Source organism: Eschscholzia californica, unplaced genomic scaffold (genome assembly GCF_041429995.1).
Source record: "Eschscholzia californica isolate CP2 unplaced genomic scaffold, dmEscCali1.0.p SCAF_1, whole genome shotgun sequence".
NCBI lineage: Eukaryota > Viridiplantae > Streptophyta > Magnoliopsida > Ranunculales > Papaveraceae > Eschscholzia > Eschscholzia californica.
The window spans coordinates 68,089,046-68,107,900 of NW_028238198.1; the positions used below are offsets into that span (position 1 = coordinate 68,089,046).

The 18,855-nt window shown below is 35.3% G+C and overlaps 4 protein-coding genes across 5 annotated transcripts; 1 reads left to right on the forward strand and 3 right to left on the reverse strand.

Annotated features, from left to right (window-relative positions):
* Positions 1-3,008: 3,008 nt before the first annotated feature.
* LOC147568568 (DNA N(6)-methyladenine demethylase ALKBH1D-like) lies at positions 3,009-5,315 on the reverse strand. Of its 2 annotated transcripts, none has more exons than XM_086654978.1 (4): positions 4,803-5,315; positions 4,496-4,681; positions 3,727-4,068; positions 3,009-3,500 (listed from the first exon to the last, which is right to left on the reverse strand). In XM_086654978.1, the coding sequence occupies exons 1-4, from the start codon at positions 4,965-4,967 to the stop codon at positions 3,225-3,227; spliced, it is 969 nt and encodes a 322-aa protein (XP_086511104.1). In that variant the 5' UTR covers positions 4,968-5,315; the 3' UTR covers positions 3,009-3,224. The 2 variants fall into 2 exon arrangements, with proteins under 2 accessions (XP_086511104.1, XP_086511105.1); XM_086654979.1 differs by having other exon boundaries at positions 3,727-3,975; positions 4,803-5,132.
* A 1,385-nt stretch (positions 5,316-6,700) lies between these two features.
* Positions 6,701-9,808, forward strand: ER-ANT1 (endoplasmic reticulum-adenine nucleotide transporter 1). Its single transcript, XM_086654980.1, has 3 exons — positions 6,701-7,100; positions 8,212-8,583; positions 9,181-9,808. Exons 1-3 carry the CDS (start codon positions 6,837-6,839, stop codon positions 9,490-9,492), a joined length of 948 nt encoding a protein of 315 aa, XP_086511106.1. The 5' UTR covers positions 6,701-6,836; the 3' UTR covers positions 9,493-9,808.
* Positions 9,809-10,737: 929 nt separating this feature from the next.
* On the reverse strand, positions 10,738-12,601 carry LOC147568570 (BTB/POZ domain-containing protein At3g56230-like). Its single transcript, XM_086671178.1, has 2 exons — positions 12,416-12,601; positions 10,738-11,390 (listed from the first exon to the last, which is right to left on the reverse strand). Exons 1-2 carry the CDS (start codon positions 12,533-12,535, stop codon positions 10,923-10,925), a joined length of 588 nt encoding a protein of 195 aa, XP_086527304.1. The 5' UTR covers positions 12,536-12,601; the 3' UTR covers positions 10,738-10,922.
* Positions 12,602-14,277: 1,676 nt separating this feature from the next.
* On the reverse strand, positions 14,278-16,722 carry LOC147568571 (BTB/POZ domain-containing protein At3g56230-like). The gene is made up of 3 exons (XM_086671185.1): positions 16,322-16,722; positions 15,138-15,311; positions 14,278-14,892 (listed from the first exon to the last, which is right to left on the reverse strand). The coding sequence occupies exons 1-3, from the start codon at positions 16,526-16,528 to the stop codon at positions 14,434-14,436; spliced, it is 840 nt and encodes a 279-aa protein (XP_086527311.1). The 5' UTR covers positions 16,529-16,722; the 3' UTR covers positions 14,278-14,433.
* Positions 16,723-18,855: the final 2,133 nt, after the last annotated feature.

Below are 18,855 nucleotides of genomic sequence, written 5' to 3' on the forward strand. Positions count from 1 at the left end.
CAAGATTTGACTTTTAAGTGTGACATTTCAATAAGTCCACTGAATGTTGGAATATCGGAGTTTATATGCATCTTATTCCTAATATATATATATATATATATATATAAGATTATATTCATTCAAAAACAAAAATAATGACATAACATTATAGGTAATTGAGATGAGGGAGAAGTAAATGTGAAAACATTATTTCATCTCTATAATCCCACATAACTTTTTTTTTTTGTAGAAAGGCAATACATTAACATAAAGAGTCTATTACAATTATCCAAGAAGGAAAATAAAACTACAATAAGTAAAGTAGTAAAACAAAATAACAGAACTGAAGAAGAGCATCATATAACTTCGATTTGTAGAGCAGTCTTCATTCCGTAGCTTGCGAGTCTGCCAACTCTTCGTGAGAATGATATGATATTTGATCTTGAGAGTCCGTCTGGTTGATTTAAAGATGAAATTTGTACCTAACTTCCTGTAACACTTAAGATGGATTAAACATACACCGAAAATTTCAAAAAGAAACGGGGTTGTCTGGATGATGGAATCAAAAGATGATTCCAAATTATCCCGCCAGTATTCCCCATATAAAGAGACCATATCCGATCGAATTCTACAAAGTAGAAACAGGTCAGGCACCTGGTAAATGGGATCGCCGTCATAGCCCGAGTATAAATACCAAGCTAATCCGACAAACGATCACAATAAAATTGCGAAAAGGGGTGGAAGTGAACATGTTTACGGAACTTGGATTCATAGTTAGATCTATATGATAACCAAAGACAAATGTAATCAATATGAAGTGGGCTGGAAGATAAGCAACATAAACTGCACGACAACGATGAAGATTAATATTCGAAATAGATTGTCCACCGGGGTAGAAGGGAAAGTTGAGATGAATGCTATTAATTATTAGTCTGATTGGACGATTAATGTTCCTAAACTGATTTCGATTCAAAATGGGTGAGACTAGAATGGATCGTCGATCAAATTGATCGTAATTAAGTCGATAACATTGTTACACTATGTACCGAGGAAGAGAACTATGATGGAAGTAGGCATGAAGGTTCAACATGACTGGTAACAGATAGAATCGAGGTCAGGTTGAACCAAAGAGGTATGTGGCATCTTACCATAATATTTGTCGTTCTTAACCTATCTAAGGAATTTCTTTCGAATGGTGGAGTGAAACCAAATAATAGGTTTTTCTCATGGATGATGCATACCATAAGGAAGCTTATCCAGATGAAATCCAGATGAACACTGATCACGATTAAGTGGGCATGCAGCAAGGAATGGAAAATTCGAAGATATTATGTATATAATCCAAACCAGATCTGAAAATAGTATGTCTAGGGTTCGAACAGACCAGATCTAAAACTGAAAGTTAAACATAGAATCACAAGCAAGAACAAATATAATTAAAAATTAACTCGTGAGCGAAGGTGAACTAATACTGTAGTTTAGGGTTAAGAGTGAAACTTCCCTGTTGTCTGAGATTTATGATAAGAATGGTGTGTAATCGTTCATGAGTGCTTGCTGCCCTCTTGGTATAGTGTATCAACCTTCAACAAGAGATCGAAGTTGGGTGCTTGATGATTTGAGCCTCTCTCGATCCGTATCCACTTTTCCTTATTGAACAAGACCCAGGTTAGAGAGTCATTTTTTTTGGTATGTGTGATGATCATGGAGGTGATGTTAATATAATTTATGATTAGGTCGAAAGAAGAGGGAGGAAAAAAATGCCATGCAACATCATCAGGCTCTCTCTCCTAACAGACCCCTATTCAGTTAAGTTGGATTGATACTTTGTTACTTGTTGTTTGGAAGAATCGGTTGAGGAAGAAGATAGTATCCAATCATTAGTTAGGTGCACTTCATCAAAACACGAAACCTAGACGAAGTTGAAAAAGGGATTGATGAGAGAGAAAGTTACTACTAAAATTAGGCAATGATTTTTGGCCAGATGATCTATGGGAAAGGTTGGTATGAGTTTGGAAAGGATTGTTTCATGGTTGAGGGTGGATTGAGTGATGCGATTAGGATTTTGGTGAAAGAGGGGAGAAGCAAACTCGCTATTAAAGATGACGTCACAGAGCTTCTCTCTCCTCCAGAAAACCTTTTCCCCTTCACTTAGACATAACTTAACCTAACTAGAACATGTATAAACTAATTTAATCTCACATAACTTGGCATAGCATTTGAAGCAGGTACTATGAGTTGATGAAGGTGAAAAGTGAAACAAGAAAAACACATGGGACTAAAAGCAGAAATAATTATGGAAAAGATAAAGGGTAGAATTGGAAAGTTAAAACTTGGCTCGTTAGTCAATGTATAAAAAATCACAAAAGGGGGTCATCTTGATATTTCTTATACTTTAGGGGGCTATGTTGGAATCGATCACACTTTCGGGGGTCAATCCAAACATAAAACTTGAATTGAAGTAACTTTGAACTCACAATCAAAATTTTTAAGTTTTAAAAGAACGTCAAATTTTGAAGTCAGAAGTTTTTGTATTACCAAACTAACTTTTTTATCTTTTTATTTAAATAAGTTAAGAAGTTACTAATTGGTTATCAATGGACCCCTAGAAGTCAAAAGTAGGATTATTCCCAAAACATGATATGACGTTCATGTCCACATCATCTTCCTTTCTCTCGTCTACTTCATCCTCTATCTATCGTCTACTTCGTTCTATCTATCATCTACTTCATCTTTCCCTATCTACATCTCACCCTTCTTCTCGTCCACGATGTCATTGTGGACAACCTAGTTTTTATTTCCAACTGAACTTTATGCTCTCTCCTATGTTTCTCTCTTGAATTCTCAGTATCGTTATCGTGACTATAATTGATAAAACAAATGAGTTCCTTTTGGATTCAAAGAAAATATGCTATACTTCTTGGTACTTACTCGAACAGAGTAACTAATAATACTTAGGTTTTCTGAAAACCAACCAAGAAAAAAAAACAACCAATACCTTTTATATCCTAGAGAAAATATGAGGCCTTCACTAGTTTAAGTCAAGCTTTCATTATGTCAATTAGTTAAATCAACCTCAGTTTTCATCTGCCATTTAAATACATATACAATTTCACTTAAGTTGACTGGCTCAGAAGAACACCGAAAGAAATATGTATTTTGTAACCTTCAATGTTTACAAATCGAGCAAGTATCACAAACCAAACTTCATCTCTTAAAAAATTTCGTAAGACTAACAAAACTTCATCTCAGTACTCTCTGAACGTTAGATTGAGACGACCAGGTCGGAGATTTGCTTTCTTAACAAGAACCCTTGGAGCTGAATTTGGGATAATGGAGGATACTCCATGAAATATATGCCTAGCCTGACCTCCAAATAATAAAACATCACCCGACTCTAACACAACCCTCTGCGCCTTATTAGTATCTCTTTCATCTCCATACAGAAATTCCGCCGAATCCCCAATTGAAAAGGAGATCACAGGTAAGCCTTTATGTAGGCTCCTTTCACTCTCGTCATTATCCTGTAAGAAGCAGGATGCGAGGAAATTAGAAAGTTATCGACACCATTTAAAGTAGAGCAACAAGCCCCGCTCGAACGCTTGCTTCTCTATATAAACCAACTTATTAACTAGAGAGATATCGAATTTGCACTATAAGCAAAGCATAAAAACATCGTGAACGAAATGAAAGATGTGGTAATGTACGTCCTTGGGGGCTGAACCAGTAAACAGCGTTTTGAACGTTTACCTGATGGAGACCAAGTCTTCCACTTTTTGTGTAAAAATTTACAATGCAAATATCTGGATTCATCCGAGGAAGTATATCTTCTGGATTATTTCCGATTTGATCTTTTTCGATAAGAATGTAGGAATCTTGGATTGCTCTTTCAACCAACACTTTGAATCCTTCTGGTATAGGAGGAGTTGAACTACCATCACTTCTTCGGTTTTTATACAATCTTGTCACTGGGTCCCAAATTTTCCCAAGGCACATCATCTGCAAATGCATTTTGGCTCCATTTCTGAAACTTGGTTGATAGAAGCCTGAATGACTCAAGCCAATGTCTCGGCATACTTCTATTATTTTGATCTATAAACAAATAAACTGTGCAATCTTTTAAGAAATTCTACAAGAATGGAATGTTGGATAAAATCACAGATTTAGTCGGTGTTTGCTTTTTATTGTCGAAATCTGACTCGGGTAAGTCTGACTTCGAATCTGGATTGTCTGCGTCTGACTTGTTCTGGTAAAGCACATTGTCTCGTCTGAATCTGACTCGAGCGAGAGATTTAGGTGGTGTTTAAGAATCATCCCTAATCAGATGTATAGACGACCCAGATGCACTAGTAGGATAATAGACAAAGACTTTAAAATCTGTCTATGGTAATTCAGACGTCGAGTCAGATCCCCGGTCCGAATTTGAAAAACAAACACCAGTCTGAAACTGCTGATTGATGGATGAAACAGTCTCCAGTTGCAAACCTAAAAATATAAATTCTCATACTTAATCACAAACCTGATCAGTATAAGTAATGTAATTCTTTAGGAGAACCATGCCATTTCTCAATAGACAATGTTGAGAGTTCTTCTTTGAGATGTCTAGTTGTTTCTGCTGATTATCGTCTTCTTCAGCTAAATCAGAGTTTAGTTTCAAACTTCTTCCATTTCTGGTCTTGCAGATATCAAACGACGCATCAGTGCCCTAAATATATTACACATATAAGTTGTACAGAATAAAAGACAAAGTCAAGCATCTTGAGGAACAAGAACTGAACCCTAAAATTGATTTGGGGAGAAACCCTAAAAACAAGAAGAAGGCTTACATGATGACGAAGAAGCTCTGTGGATTTGCGATTGGATGAGAAATGTCTTAAACTCAAATAGAGAGCAAGATTGAAACGACCAAATGAGTTATAATTTTGGCAGGAAAAAAAGCGAGCAAGCATTTCGTACCAGACAAATTTAGGCAGGTCCAAAAAAAAACACATTAGGGCTTGAAAATTGCTTCAGTAAGTTGAAATCGGAACCTATAAAAAAAAGGAGAAATGAAAAAGAAATGAGCTCAGAGAACACAAGGTTTCGTCTAGTAGAGACGTTGATAGTGGAGAAACCCTCTCACAACTTGTGTCATTGTCATCACAGCTTCACACTACAAAAGGATTCACAGGAATATATAAGTTAAATTTCTTTTCTCTGGGTTATCGATGTGGGACTTTATCGGGTAGTTCAGTTCAAAGTTGACACAAATTGTTTCAAAACTTATCTTTGTCTCGATACGTTGTGAAAAGAGGAAAATGAAATAGAAGTACGAAGTAAACTTTCAGACCATATAGGATGACCTTAAGGTCTTTATATGGTCATTTTATAGAGCTCATTCGATTTATTTTGTAATATATTCACGATGAGCTACAAAAAAACATGTAAGCTCAGAAAGCACAATTTATGTCTTGGTATATAGGTGGAGAGACCCATTCTCAACTTGTGTCGTTATCCTCCCACGTCACAACAACAGTGAAGTCCTATTTAAAAAGGTTGTTGCTTGCCATTGAGATTTTGGCGTTGGTAAAATGGAGACAATGAGACCATTCAGTCAAATTTTTATATGTGGGAAGCATAGAGTTTGCATCACACCTAAGTCGTCGGATCTGGTGAAATCGATCAATATATGCACGATGATTTTTGTTTATATAAATGTTTCTATTCGACTCAGTCTGCCACGTTTTCCAGACAACATGCTTCTATCAAATCTTTCTCAAATTTCCAATGTTTCGATTCAAAGATATTAAGATAGCATACGAGAGCTTCAACAAAAAAAAAAAATATGAGATCACAAAAAACAATAGGTAAAAAATGATTTGAGCTCAGAAGACACATTTACTGTCTACAAAGACAACTGTTGAGAGACCCTCTCACAACTTGTGCCATTATCCTCACAGCCACATCCATAAAGCTCTGTCAAGCCCTAATTCAAGAAACTTCTCTTTCTTAGAACTGACAATGTGGGACTTAATCTAGTAGCACGTTCAAGCTAATTGTCTCAGGACATCTTTGAGTCTGTTTAAGTGTTGGATAAATTGTGTATAGGTAACTTTGTACGCGCTCTTTCAAAGCGATATCGATACATCTTTTAAGGTAAACTTTTAAAATGAAGTGTGAGGAAAAGAGACAGCCATAACACTTCGGAGTTGTGGGACTCGTAGGGGGTCTCGTAAAGTCAATCAATACAGTTCAGTTCAATTAACTTAAGTTATCTTCTAACCGTGGACACTTTTTCTTCATGGTAAGTTTAATATTTCAGTTAGTTGATGTATAAACTAACATAATGATATATCTTTCTGCCAACATGCTAAATACTACTTCTATTAAATCTTCCTGGAAATGTCCATGAGATCACAAAAAGGGATAGGTTAAAAAAAAGATATTTGAGCTCAGATGGCACAGTTCCTGCCTATGAAAGACAATTGTTGAGAAACCCTCTCACAACTTGTGCCGGTTTCCTCACTGCTACAACATAAAGGCTCTGTCAAGCCCTATTTTAAGAATCTTCACTTTGTTAGAATCGACAATGTGGGACTTAATCAAGTAGCACATAAAGAAGATGTAGATAAAATTATATGTGACATCCAAACTTTAGTAAGATATCAAGAAACAGACCCTAAAAATTGAAAAATCCCAAAATAACACCAATAAATCCAACAACTCCTTATTCGTCGAATCTCTTTCCTTTTCGTTTTGAGTTCTTTCACAAAGATTAGATAATCAAACACAAGGACCAGAAGTATTTTTAATTTCCCCCTCTTTCTCTCTCATCATATTGCAGAGATTTAGAGAGAGAGAGAGAGGGGAGAAAGGGAGAGATGGAGAAGACTCGACCATCACAGAGATTTTCTGCTGATTTAATGATGGCTGGATTTGCAGGAGCGGTATCTAAGAGTGCAGCTGCACCAATTGAGAGGGTTAAATTGTTGTTGCAGAATCAAGGAGAAATGTTAAAAAGAGGGCAACTTAAGAAACCCTATAATGGTATTCAAGATTGTTTTAAAAGGGTATTTAGAGAAGAAGGTTTTTTGTCATTTTGGAGAGGAAATCAAGCTAATGTTATTCGTTACTTTCCTACCCAGGTTCGATTTTCTCTTAATTAATCTCTTTTCTCTTCAATTTGTACTTCAAATACCAAAAAAATTAGAGCCATTTCTATGGCTTTAGAATTCATAATTCATCTTCAATTCAATGGTTGTTTTTTTAAGTATTTGATTAGTAGGGGTTTTATTTGCTATTTGTGAAAATGATATTTAACTGAACTTTGGCTGAGAATTAGGTTTATGGGTTTCTATAGCTTGTGTCTGTTTAATATGTTTGATTTTTTCTTGACTTGGACTCACTCATTTTCCCTCTCTAAGCTGGAAAATTGAAAAAAGTCATACTATTTTCTTTGTTTTGACATAGTAGAAATCCATTTAGGAGGGTGAGGATCTTAGGCTTCCATAAGCACTCATATCTTAGGCTTCCATAAGCACTCATATCAACTTTGTGAGCAACCAACTCTAATGGGCAATCAGCAAAGAAGCCCGATATACAAGTTTACTTGATCATGAGACTTCCTTTGTTCATGCGACACTATTCTCATTACTCATGCATACTCAATTTGGTTCAATTTTTTGATTTTAAAGGAAATGTTATATAAGTTTCAAGTGAGGGTTTGTTTCTTGGTCCAAAAATAAAAAGAGCTTTATCAAATGAAGTATATGTTTTGACTTTCTTGTGGTAGAACTTTGGCTCGTAAATGTAAGTCCCGTATGCGTTCTTCTTTTGAATATTAGTTTTGGATTGTTGGAAATACTTTTTCAATTTTATGAATATTGAGAGAATAGATGTTAAGGAATCTAATCACGTCTTTGTTTTAGTAGTTCGTAGATTCTTCTTCGTGTTGGAAGGATTAGTGATTGATTCCACATAAGCCAATCATTCTTTTCTTCTTCTTTGTATCTCTGCCAGTGAAGTATCCCCTGGCAGAGATACTTTCTTTCATCATTTGTTTGTCGAAACTTTGAATTTTGTTGGGTTCTTATTCCTACTTCGGTAAATGTTAATCTTACCTCATTGACTTATGCTGCCAATCTTAGCTCTATGTGGATTAAACTTTTAATTTCCTAATCAAAGTGATGTATCAAGTTGGTAATGACATTTTCAGTGAAGAACTTGATAACAGAGAGGAATTTTTCTTGTTAGTAGGCTTTCAACTTCGCATTCAAGGGCTACTTCCGGACCCTCTTCGGGTGCTCAAAAGATAAAGATGGCTACTTGAAGTGGTTTGCTGGAAATGTGGCTTCTGGTAGTGCAGCTGGAGCAACTACTTCCATGTTTCTATATCACTTGGATTATGCTCGTACTCGACTAGGCACCGATGCAAAGGAATGCCCAATCAGTGGTCAAAGACAGTTTAAAGGGTTAATAGATGTATATAGGAAAACCTTATCAAGTGATGGATTTAGAGGTCTATATCGAGGATTTGGAGTTTCAATAATGGGGATTACTTTGTATCGGGGTATGTACTTCGGAGTCTACGACACCATGAAACCCATTGTGCTGGTAGGATCACTAGAGGTATACCCTTGACCTCATTTTTCATTATAGGTGACAATTGACATATAATTCTGCTTATGCTAACTTCAAGGACAAACTGATTTGGTGATATCAACTATCTTTATGTGCAGCCCAAAATGAAACTTTTGGTTTTAGGTTGTTTTGAAAATGATTTTACGGACAGTCATGAGAAACCCCAAAATATGAATTCAATAGAATAAGTCGTTTAGTGTCTCGTTGATGTCCTATCTGTCTTGAAATGTCTTGAATTTGAAGAATAAGATGCCTGACATGTAGTAAGATAATTAGCAAATACTGGGCCTTGATTTATAAAATCTCACATTTTTTGGGAGCATCGAGAGACCGGCTTTAGATAAGAGCTCTAGCTAGTGATGGACAAGGCCTTTTGGCTGGGTTCATGGGGCCTTCACCGAATGTGCCCATTGGATATGTTCTTAGGTGACAAAAGCGGGGATGGTATCTCTAAATGCGCTATATTTAGAGCATTGGTTGTTAACGATTACATCTTTGCATTTTAAAACACGATTAACACGAAGCAAGTGAGTAACAAGTTCATCTGTGCTTTGTCTTGAACAATTTCGCTTTTTGTCGATGCAGGGAAATTTCATTGCTAGTTTTCTACTGGGTTGGAGTGTGACAACAGTTTCAGGTATATGTGCCTACCCATTCGATACTCTTCGTCGAAGAATGATGCTGACTTCTGGACAACCTTCCAAGTATCGAAATACCATCCATGCTTTCCGTCAGATCCTTCATCAGGAGGGTTTCCTCGCTCTATTCCGAGGAGTTTCTGCAAATATGCTTCTAGGTATGGCAGGTGCAGGAGTTCTAGCAGGTTATGACCAACTAAATCGATTAACTTACAAACATGGGTATGGTTTTGAACCTCCTCGAAGAACCTTGAAGTAATCAATAACAAATATTTAAGAAAATTTCTGTAAATTTCATTTGGAATAAAGGGAAGGGTAACTACACAGAATGACAGAAAAGAATACTTATTGATTATTTGAAACTGATAGTTTCTTCCCTATATGCACATAAAAAGGGGAAAAAATAGGGAAGAACTTCCATTTTCTTTGGTTAGAATATTAGAGCAAATTACCTTGATTCAATTGTCAATGTACTATAGTATTCTTTGAGGGGAGCAAAAGAAGTGTATATTTGACATGTATTGAAATAATCATTTTGTCACGAGTTAATAATGTCCACCACACAAGAAACTAGCCTATTGCCAACACTGATAACTCAGCTGGCGATTGCAATTTTTCACTTTCTAATATCGCATAACGTGATGGACAAAATTGTCTGTGCCCAACGGTCCAATAGCATGGGTTATGCAAATCAGAGGTGATAGGGGACTCCCTAGGCATACTTCAAGGTGTACAGTGTACTCCCCCTCACAAGACAAAGATATTTTGGTCTTTTCAGATTGACAAAAACTGTAAAAAGACCAAAATGGCTTTGTCCTGTGAGGGGGAGTATGTGAGGGGGAGTACATCTGAGAGTATGCCCCACGGAATTCCCAACTCATTTTCTCATTTTCGTTTGCCAATATGCTGGTTATACCAAGTTAAGGAGGTTCAAGTTTTTATTGGAAATCAAGTATACTACCTAGAACTATTTGAATGATGATGGGTTAGATGTGTAAATGGATTTCATAAAGTCTCATTTGTTTGAGACTTTAAAAGGAGTCTTCAATGGAAGCCCACCATCAGAAATATTGCAAATGCATCTATATCCGTTTGAAATATAGATAAGTACTTTTCTCACCATCTTCCTCACTTCAAGTCTTAGTTGAATCGGTTCTCATGCTGTAACCCCAACCAGATTTGGAAAGAGATCCCTTTCTTGAACCCTGGGCAAATCTGGTGAAGGGTCATTTGATATCTAGAGAGTCAGAGACCATTCTAGAGTGTGAAAGAAACCGAGAGTTATCCGTTTTCGAATGGTTCAGTGTGCCCCTCCAACTAGCCGTTGGGTTTAAATTTTCAACCGTTAAGTTGGGGTGGATTTCTTAAAAAAGAGAATCAACTCCAAAAATTTGATATTTGAAACTAATAATTTTTAGTTGAAAAATAGAATTTAAATTCCCAATATATCACAAGTGTATCAAACAAATTAAACTCATGATCGATCATGACAGTTATAGACGTATTTTATCTTCATAATGTATCTAAACCAATTGATATAAATATAAACATAATAATTCAGATTGAAAACAACCATCTTAATTTGTAAAACAATTCAGTCAATTCAAGTGAACTTTGACTAAACCACTTCTAAGTTATGAATTTAAAAAAAAAACACCTAAATCTTTATTAACATATCTACTACTACTACTAGTAATTCCTCATATTCTTCAACGAACGTATCTTCGAAAGGAGTGTCCTGGTGATTTCAACACTTACATCTGGATTCCTCTTAGCAAACTCCTCATATTCACTCTGGAATATAATATTCTCCCTACCTTTCAATATACATTTCATAGCGGCATCTTTCACTGATTTGTTTGAACAAATATATGAACTCTCTAAAAGTCGAAGTGCATTCGATGAATACATTGTTTCGATAAGTGTTGAGTTACAAAATTCTTGCAAATAGGGGATTTCGTATTTGTCCGCCGCTTTTAATAACGGAATCGCATATCTATCAACTTTGTCCCAATCTAAGTCTCCAGTATACAGGAACTCAACAAAGGCTTCAAGTTCTTCATAGGTGAATTCAGGTAGAGTAATGGTGGTGTTAGTTGGTGGAGTTGTGTATTCATCTGACTCTAACATGTTTCTGAATTTTTCAGATCTTATTGCCTGCATATTGCAACCAAACTATATGAATACTCGACGAAATGTCAAATTTCGAAAAGAATTTCTAATTATCCAACTCATCGGCCATAACTAACTCAGTCTCAGCGTTATTTTCGATCAATTTTTTATGTACTTATTTGAAGTATGAATTTAGAATAAATATTTGACTCTGGTTAGGGGTGTGCAAAAGTAGACCGAACCAATCAAACCAAACCGATCCAAACCGGTCCATTCGGTTTTCAAACCAAACCAAACAACGAGTGGTTTGGTATGGTTGTACATTTTCAAAAACCAACTGGATTGGTTCGGTAAGAGAAAGTAATTTTTAGGAACCATTAAACCAAACCGAACCAGTCAAGTTAAATTAATATATATATATAATTACATATTTACATAATTTTTTCTAGAATATATCTACCATATCTCTATAATTTCATACAAATACATATCTTTCATCAAGTTCTTCTTGCTAGAAACAAGAATAACTACTACCCATACAAAACAACAACACTACTACAATATAATGTTACTAGCTAGTATTAGATTAAAACAATTCATGTATCATTAATGTTACTAGCTGCTATAAAATATTTCGGTCGGTGGCCTGCACATGTCTATAATGTTTCAAATGTTTTTCGATGTATTATGTTAATTTAATTGTTTCTCCAGATTTTTAAGGAGTGTTGTTTTGATTTTATACGTCAATGTATGAAGAAAGTAACTCGATTTGTCGATTTTCATTGAGAACAGGTTGTTTTTATGGATGGTTTGGTATCCAGTGGTATCCAAACCGCTTATGATGGTTTGGTTATTAACCGAACCAAACCCTGAGCGGTTTGGTAAAAAATCACTCACCAAACCATGAGTGGTTTGGTAACGAATGACACAAAAATACCGGATACCGAACCAACGAACACCCCTAACTCTGGTTGAAATTACTATATTATTTCGGATTCCATTAATTAAAACAAGAAAATTAAAATGGGCAAGAAAAAGATGAGGAAAAAGTAAGAAACATAAACACTAACCAGAAGAGCTCTATGTGCAGGAATAGAAGGTCCATTGCCAGCAGGTTTGAGTTGAACATCTGAAGGAATATCTTTTAATGCAGCAACAACCCCGTTAAGAAAATCCACCTTCATCGCCATAGTCCTCCTCTTCTTCACTCTTTTATTTATTTTCTACTTTTCCTTCATCTATTTTAACCGAGAGAGAGAGAGAGGTCGAGTAGAAGAGAGAGGCAGAAAATATAAATTCTCTTGGTATTTCATGTAAAGGTAAATACATAAATCAAAAGTATAGTTATCTAAAATATACGATATACAGTATCTATAACTACCATTATCTAACTAGATCTATGTTGACCGGGTATATGGATGGGAAATTTGGCCACACTCCCTGAAAAATTTGGACTTTGGTTAAAAAGCTCTCCCAGTATTTTTTTAATTTGCAACTTCTTGCGACAGCTTTGCAGCGCCTTACAACAACTTTCCAACGCCTTGCGACAACTTTACAACTGTTTTGCAATACTTTCGCAATGCCTTGCAACACCTTTGTAAAAAATATAGGGTTTTTAACCAAACAAAATACAAATATTTAGATTTTTAACAAAAAAAAAAATACAAAATTTGGATTTTTAACAAAAAAATAAATTAACTTGTCTTCTTAATTAAAAAAAGTTTAAAATTGAGTCTTCGGCTCAATTTACCGGTGGTGGGTCCATGGATCGGTGGATCCTAATACTCCCCTCAAGTTAGAGCGGGGATTGAAGGTGACACCGAACTTGTCTATGATCTTCTGAAATGGATCCGCACCAAATGGTTTTGTAAATATGTCAGCCAGTTGGTCCCAAGTAGGAGTAAATCTTGGTGTGATGGTGTTGTCCTTTATCTTTTCCCGAACAAAATGACAATCTATCTCAATGTTCTTCCTTCGTTCATGAAAGACGGGGTTGTATACAATGTGGAGAGTTGCCTTGTTATCTCAATGGACTGTCATCGGAAGTGTGTGATCAATATCAAAGTCAAGTAAAAGATACTAGAGACATTGAAGTTCACAAGTGAGGTTGGCCAGTGCTCTTTATTCTGTTGCGACCGATTATTTGACAACTGTGGGTTGCTTTTTAGATTTCCATGATAACGGACTGGAGTTGAGCATGGTAAAGTAACTTGTTGTTGATCGATGGGAGGAGGGACAACCGAACCAGTCGGAAACGCAGAAACCAGCAATATGAATGGAACTTTTTGCAGAAAGGAAGATGTTTTTGTCAAGGGAACCTTTGAGGTATCGGAGAACACGATATGCTGCACCGAGATGAATCGAACTTGGAGTTTGCATGAACTGACTCCAGTTATGAACCACATAAGTGATATCTGGACGAGTGACGGTGAGGTAAATGACTCGACCGATTAGACGACGATAGATGGACGGATCGGGTAAAGGGTCACCATCCGAGGGGCTAAGTCGTAGCTTTTGCTCCATAGGAAAAAGGGATAGGCGAGAGGTTGTGAGACCGGAATCCTTGATAATGTCAAGCGCATATTTTCGTTGACGAAGAAAAATGCCTTCAGAAGAACGTGAGACTTCGATGCCCAGAAAATATTAAAGACGTCCTAAGTCTTTAAGACAAAAGGTTTTATCCAAGAGGGATTTGAGATTGGAAATTTCCAGGTCATTGTTACCTGTTACAATGATATCGTCCACATCCTCTTAGAGATCGAAGCTGAATTTTGCATTGAAGAGAGTGTTTAAGGAAAAACTCAAGTATATGTGCCCCTTCAATTTTCTAAGATTGAGTGCTGCATTAGAGATGCCCTTATCTACTAATATTGTAGGATAACAACTTTATTGTTTGGCCATTCAATCTACAACCACTTGTTTTACACCTAAATAATTCAAGAATTGTTCCTTTATATTCTCAAACCTTTAGAAAATCAAAAAATATATTATACATCTGAACACAATAGAAAAGAATAGTTACAAAATATATGAATTTTGAATTAATTAAATATATGAATACTTCTAAAAATATGCACCAAACATATTATCAAACTCCATTTTTCTTACCATTATTCTCCAAGAACAATTCCCTTGTGATTTGTACACATAAATGTGGATTCTTTCTTGCAAATTCATCATATCTTGTTGAGAAAATTATATCTTCAATATGCTTCACCACTGATCTCATTGAAGCTTCCCTCAAATTCTTATAAGAACAAACATCTGATATCTCTAAAACTTCTAATGCATTTGATGAATTTAATGATTTTAACATATGAAGTTCACAAAAATTTTGCAAAAATGGGATTGCATACTTGTCGGCAGCTACCGCTAAGGAGTAAACGTGTTTTTCGATCTTCTCGGCCGTTAAACTTCCACTATAAAGAAACCTCAAGAGTGCCTCGAGCTCTTCATGGTTTAGTTCAGGGAGAGAAATTGTATCATTTGGTGCAGATTTACACCCATCAGATTCTAACATGTTCTTGAAAATGATGGACCTTGTTGCCTGCATTTTACAAGTATAAAGTCATTAACAAATAACCCCAAGTCCAAGCCCAATCACAAGCCCAAGCCCAAACCCTATAGGTTGGTTAAGGCCAATATTTTCTGGAAATGGTAAAATTCGAACCCTGACGTTTTCACTCGACCAAAATGAGTTTCATATTGGGTAGGAGCTATCTGGTAGAAACTTAAATAAATTTTAAGGGCACTTCTAGCATTTGAAAATATCCGGAGGAATAGAAAACTTACAAGTAAAGCTCTGTGTGCAGGAATAGAAGGGCCATTGCCAGGTTTTACTTGAATATCAGAGTGAATATCATCTGTGAATGCAACTTCTAGTCCACCAAGAAAATCCATCTTTTCATTCAATCTTTTTTCTCTATCTTTCATATCCTTCATCCACTTCAAAGCACTTTCAATGCCCTAAAAATAGCGCAAATATGACATAAAACATTTAGTCAAAATGAAAACAAACTCAACCCCCCATACTAATTCATGTACTCTTAATGCAAGATAAAATCTTAAAGATACAAAAGGAAAAAGTAATATCTATAATTTGACCAAGCAACAGAAAATTTGGGTAACTTTGAAATTTTTGTAAATATGTCGTCTTGGGTAAGGAGTCTATAGGTTGGTGTGCACTTGAGCATTACGAATATAAACTATGTAAGAAAAGCCCAAGATTTGGGCCCAAATACGAAAAAAAAACCCACTCGGGAATTATAATGTAAAAAAAACTCAATTTTTAAACTGTTAGCAACACTTTTGAAACTGTTACAACACTTTTGAAACTGTGACAACATATAGAATTATGTTCTTAATTATGTGTGAACAAAAACAAATTTGTTCATACATTTACAAATTTGTTGAGAGCAAATACAAAATTGTTGAGAGCAAATTGTGTTTTGTTCAGAAATTTTCATAAATGTTTTGTAATTTTAAATTTTGGGTTTTTTTTGCATTATTATTCCGGGTTGGGCTTCATTTGATATTTTGACCCGAATTTTGAGCCTTATAATTTTCCTCTCTTACGAATATAGGCCAAAAGCAAGCCACCTATAGAGATTTTGGCTTTCCTTCATTCGAAACTAGAGAATGCATGAACTTCTTTAAAAAAAACTTATAAGATCATCTAATTGCTCATGTGCCCAAGGTTGAACATACAGCTTCTCCGACCAATACAGGTGCTTTTAAGCCAGTTCACATCCCAAGAGTTTAACATCACAACTTTAGCTCTTGTATAGTTGTATCTTCATAAAATGAAATAATATATATTGCCGATATTAGTTATCGATCAATTTGAACTTTTATTGTTATTTAGTGTTAAAATTAGCAAAACTAGAACACCCTTTTTGGTTGATTAATAAAACATTGCCCACATTTAACTTGAAAACCTTCAACAAGAAAAACCAAAACAAGGAGCAAAATCTTACCTTAGAATTAGCAGAATTGAGTTGTGAATTAAGAGAAGAGTTCTTAGAAATCTGTTTTTCGCTTGCTTGTTTATCGATTTCGCCTTCATTTTGAAGGTTATTTAAGAAGGAAATCATATTTCTTGCTCCTTCATAACATGATCCACATATTGTATTCCTTGGTGGCCTCAATATTAACGGCATCGAACTACAAACACAACAATCCATTTTCCTTCTTATCTATTGTCTTTCTATCTCAAAGTAAGCAAAAAATGGTTTAAGAGAGAAAAAATGAAGAAGAAGAAGAAGAGGAACGAAAAAACTTCTTAATTTTATGAGCTAATGAAGACATCCATTTCATTTTCTCATGCTTTCCAATAATGAAGTCTCTTTTTCTCTGTCTTCTTAAATCTTTTATTGTCAAAGACTTTATTGAATAGTAGTCCCCATTATATAATACATCCTTATTTTATACAAAGAAATAATTGAAGTGACAAAAATACCCCCAAGTTATTCATGTCACTTCAGTTGAGTTTGATCATGATTATAAAGCTAAACCTATTTGAGAAATTACTTTTCTTGATTCTACTTATGTTTGGTTTCTTTCTTCTACAATCTTTCATGTCAGTGCAAGAGTAAAAAAAATCGATTCTATTATGATGCAGTTTAGTAATATACTTATAACAAAATTGGGTATGAAATAAAGTAAAATTGTGTTCTTACACTTTTTTAATAATCTGTTGAATATTATGACTTCTAAGTTCGTAAATTTCTATGTAATTGCGAGAAGACTCAGACGAGGGCTACAAAATAACACGGGTATTAATCCACAATTTTTTAGCTATATCTATGTACTTTAGTGGAATTCGATAAAATATTTACATAGAATATTGGAATTTTTCATATGAATTGTTATATAAATTTGAAAAGTTAGTTAGGTTAGGAGAACAGGAGTGACTTATCACCTCTCACAACAGCAAATATGTTGAGGCAAGCACGTCATGAACCACTTTATTTCCATTTAGATAATAGAAAAAGTGTTAGTTAGATCCCTATGAGTTTTACAGATAATCAAAAGAATCCTTTAATAAATAATAATGGCAATCATTTTAATAGAAACACACTAATGGAATGTGATGGTGGGAGTTAGGGATATGAGATTGGGTTGCACATTATATTCTATTTATGTGATTATTTTATCTAACCACCTCCAAGAACTCCAAGATTAGCAGATCTGTAGATGTTACATTTTAGAGATTTAAATGGGTAGCCTTATAAATTATTTAATAACTTAGCATAGACTCAAAACTTAGTTTGGTGAGTCTATTTCTCCACTTGACTGATCAACCAATCAAGTTAACTCTACTTTTCAACAAAAAAAAAAAAAAAGTTAACTCTACTTGGTGGGTAAATAAAAACATACAAACCAAATTTTGTTCACAATATAAAAGAGGGAAATGCTGAGATAACAAAGAATTTTGACAAATGAAGTTACCAAGCTGATGTGCAGTTGTGGTTTGAAAGTTTGACTAAGTCTAGGCCGTTGAGAGATGAATATCACACCACCACATCAGCTGGGTAATTTCTTTTGTCAAAATCTTTTGTAATTCTGGCACTTTCGTATAAAAAAAGTTACTAGATCCGAACTCAGCCTATCTAGATGAAAATCTTACAACTTTATGTTGTAAACCTTTAACTGTGATCGAGAACATTAAATTTATTTTGGTGTAATTTACAATAGGTCAGTATTCTGAGAAAATAAACTTTCTTTTTTTCGAGAAATAAAATATTATAAGGTGGAAACTAAAAATTTTCCTCCAAACACACCATTCATGTTATGTCGCTGGTATACTCGCCGGATTTATCTCTTTGTCTCCTTATCCTCTCCCTCTCAATTTCTCTATACCTTTTCCTTTCTCTCTCTATGTTTAAACGAAAAGAGGGTCTTTCTTTGGAACCCTTCGTCTGAAAAATCATACAAAGGAGGGGGTCCTTCGTGGATATGTCTGGACTTGGACTCTAGATCCAGACGAATGGGCCCTCCTGTTCGCAGGACATAGATGAGAGAAAAAAAAAGAGGGAAAGCGAGAGAAAAGAACAGAAGAGAGAGAGGAATAAGTGTCGCCAAAATGGATGGTGGTATTGTCGTTGGAGTTAGTGGTGGAAGTCGCGGTAGTTGATGGTAGGAAGGGGGAAATGGAGGAAGAAGAAATGAAAAAAGTGCTAAGAACGGGTGGTGTTTGGAGGAAACAAAAAACCGCCCCGAAAATTTGTACTCCACAATTTTTTTTTATTTTCTTAAAATATCCACCTTCACTCAAACTTTTATATTTGAAAGTTAATTGAAATATTTTGTTATTTGGTGACAAAAAGGGTTATTTCTCAAATGGCCCTCAATTTTGTGACCAGCTTCCTGCCTAGCCCCCTATTTTAACAAAAATACTCATATGACCCCCTTTTTCAGTTACCGTTATAACACCGTTATCTAGTCATCACCTTGTCTCCTCCACCTCATCATCTCTCTCTGCCACCTCACCTTCTCGCCACTTAATCGT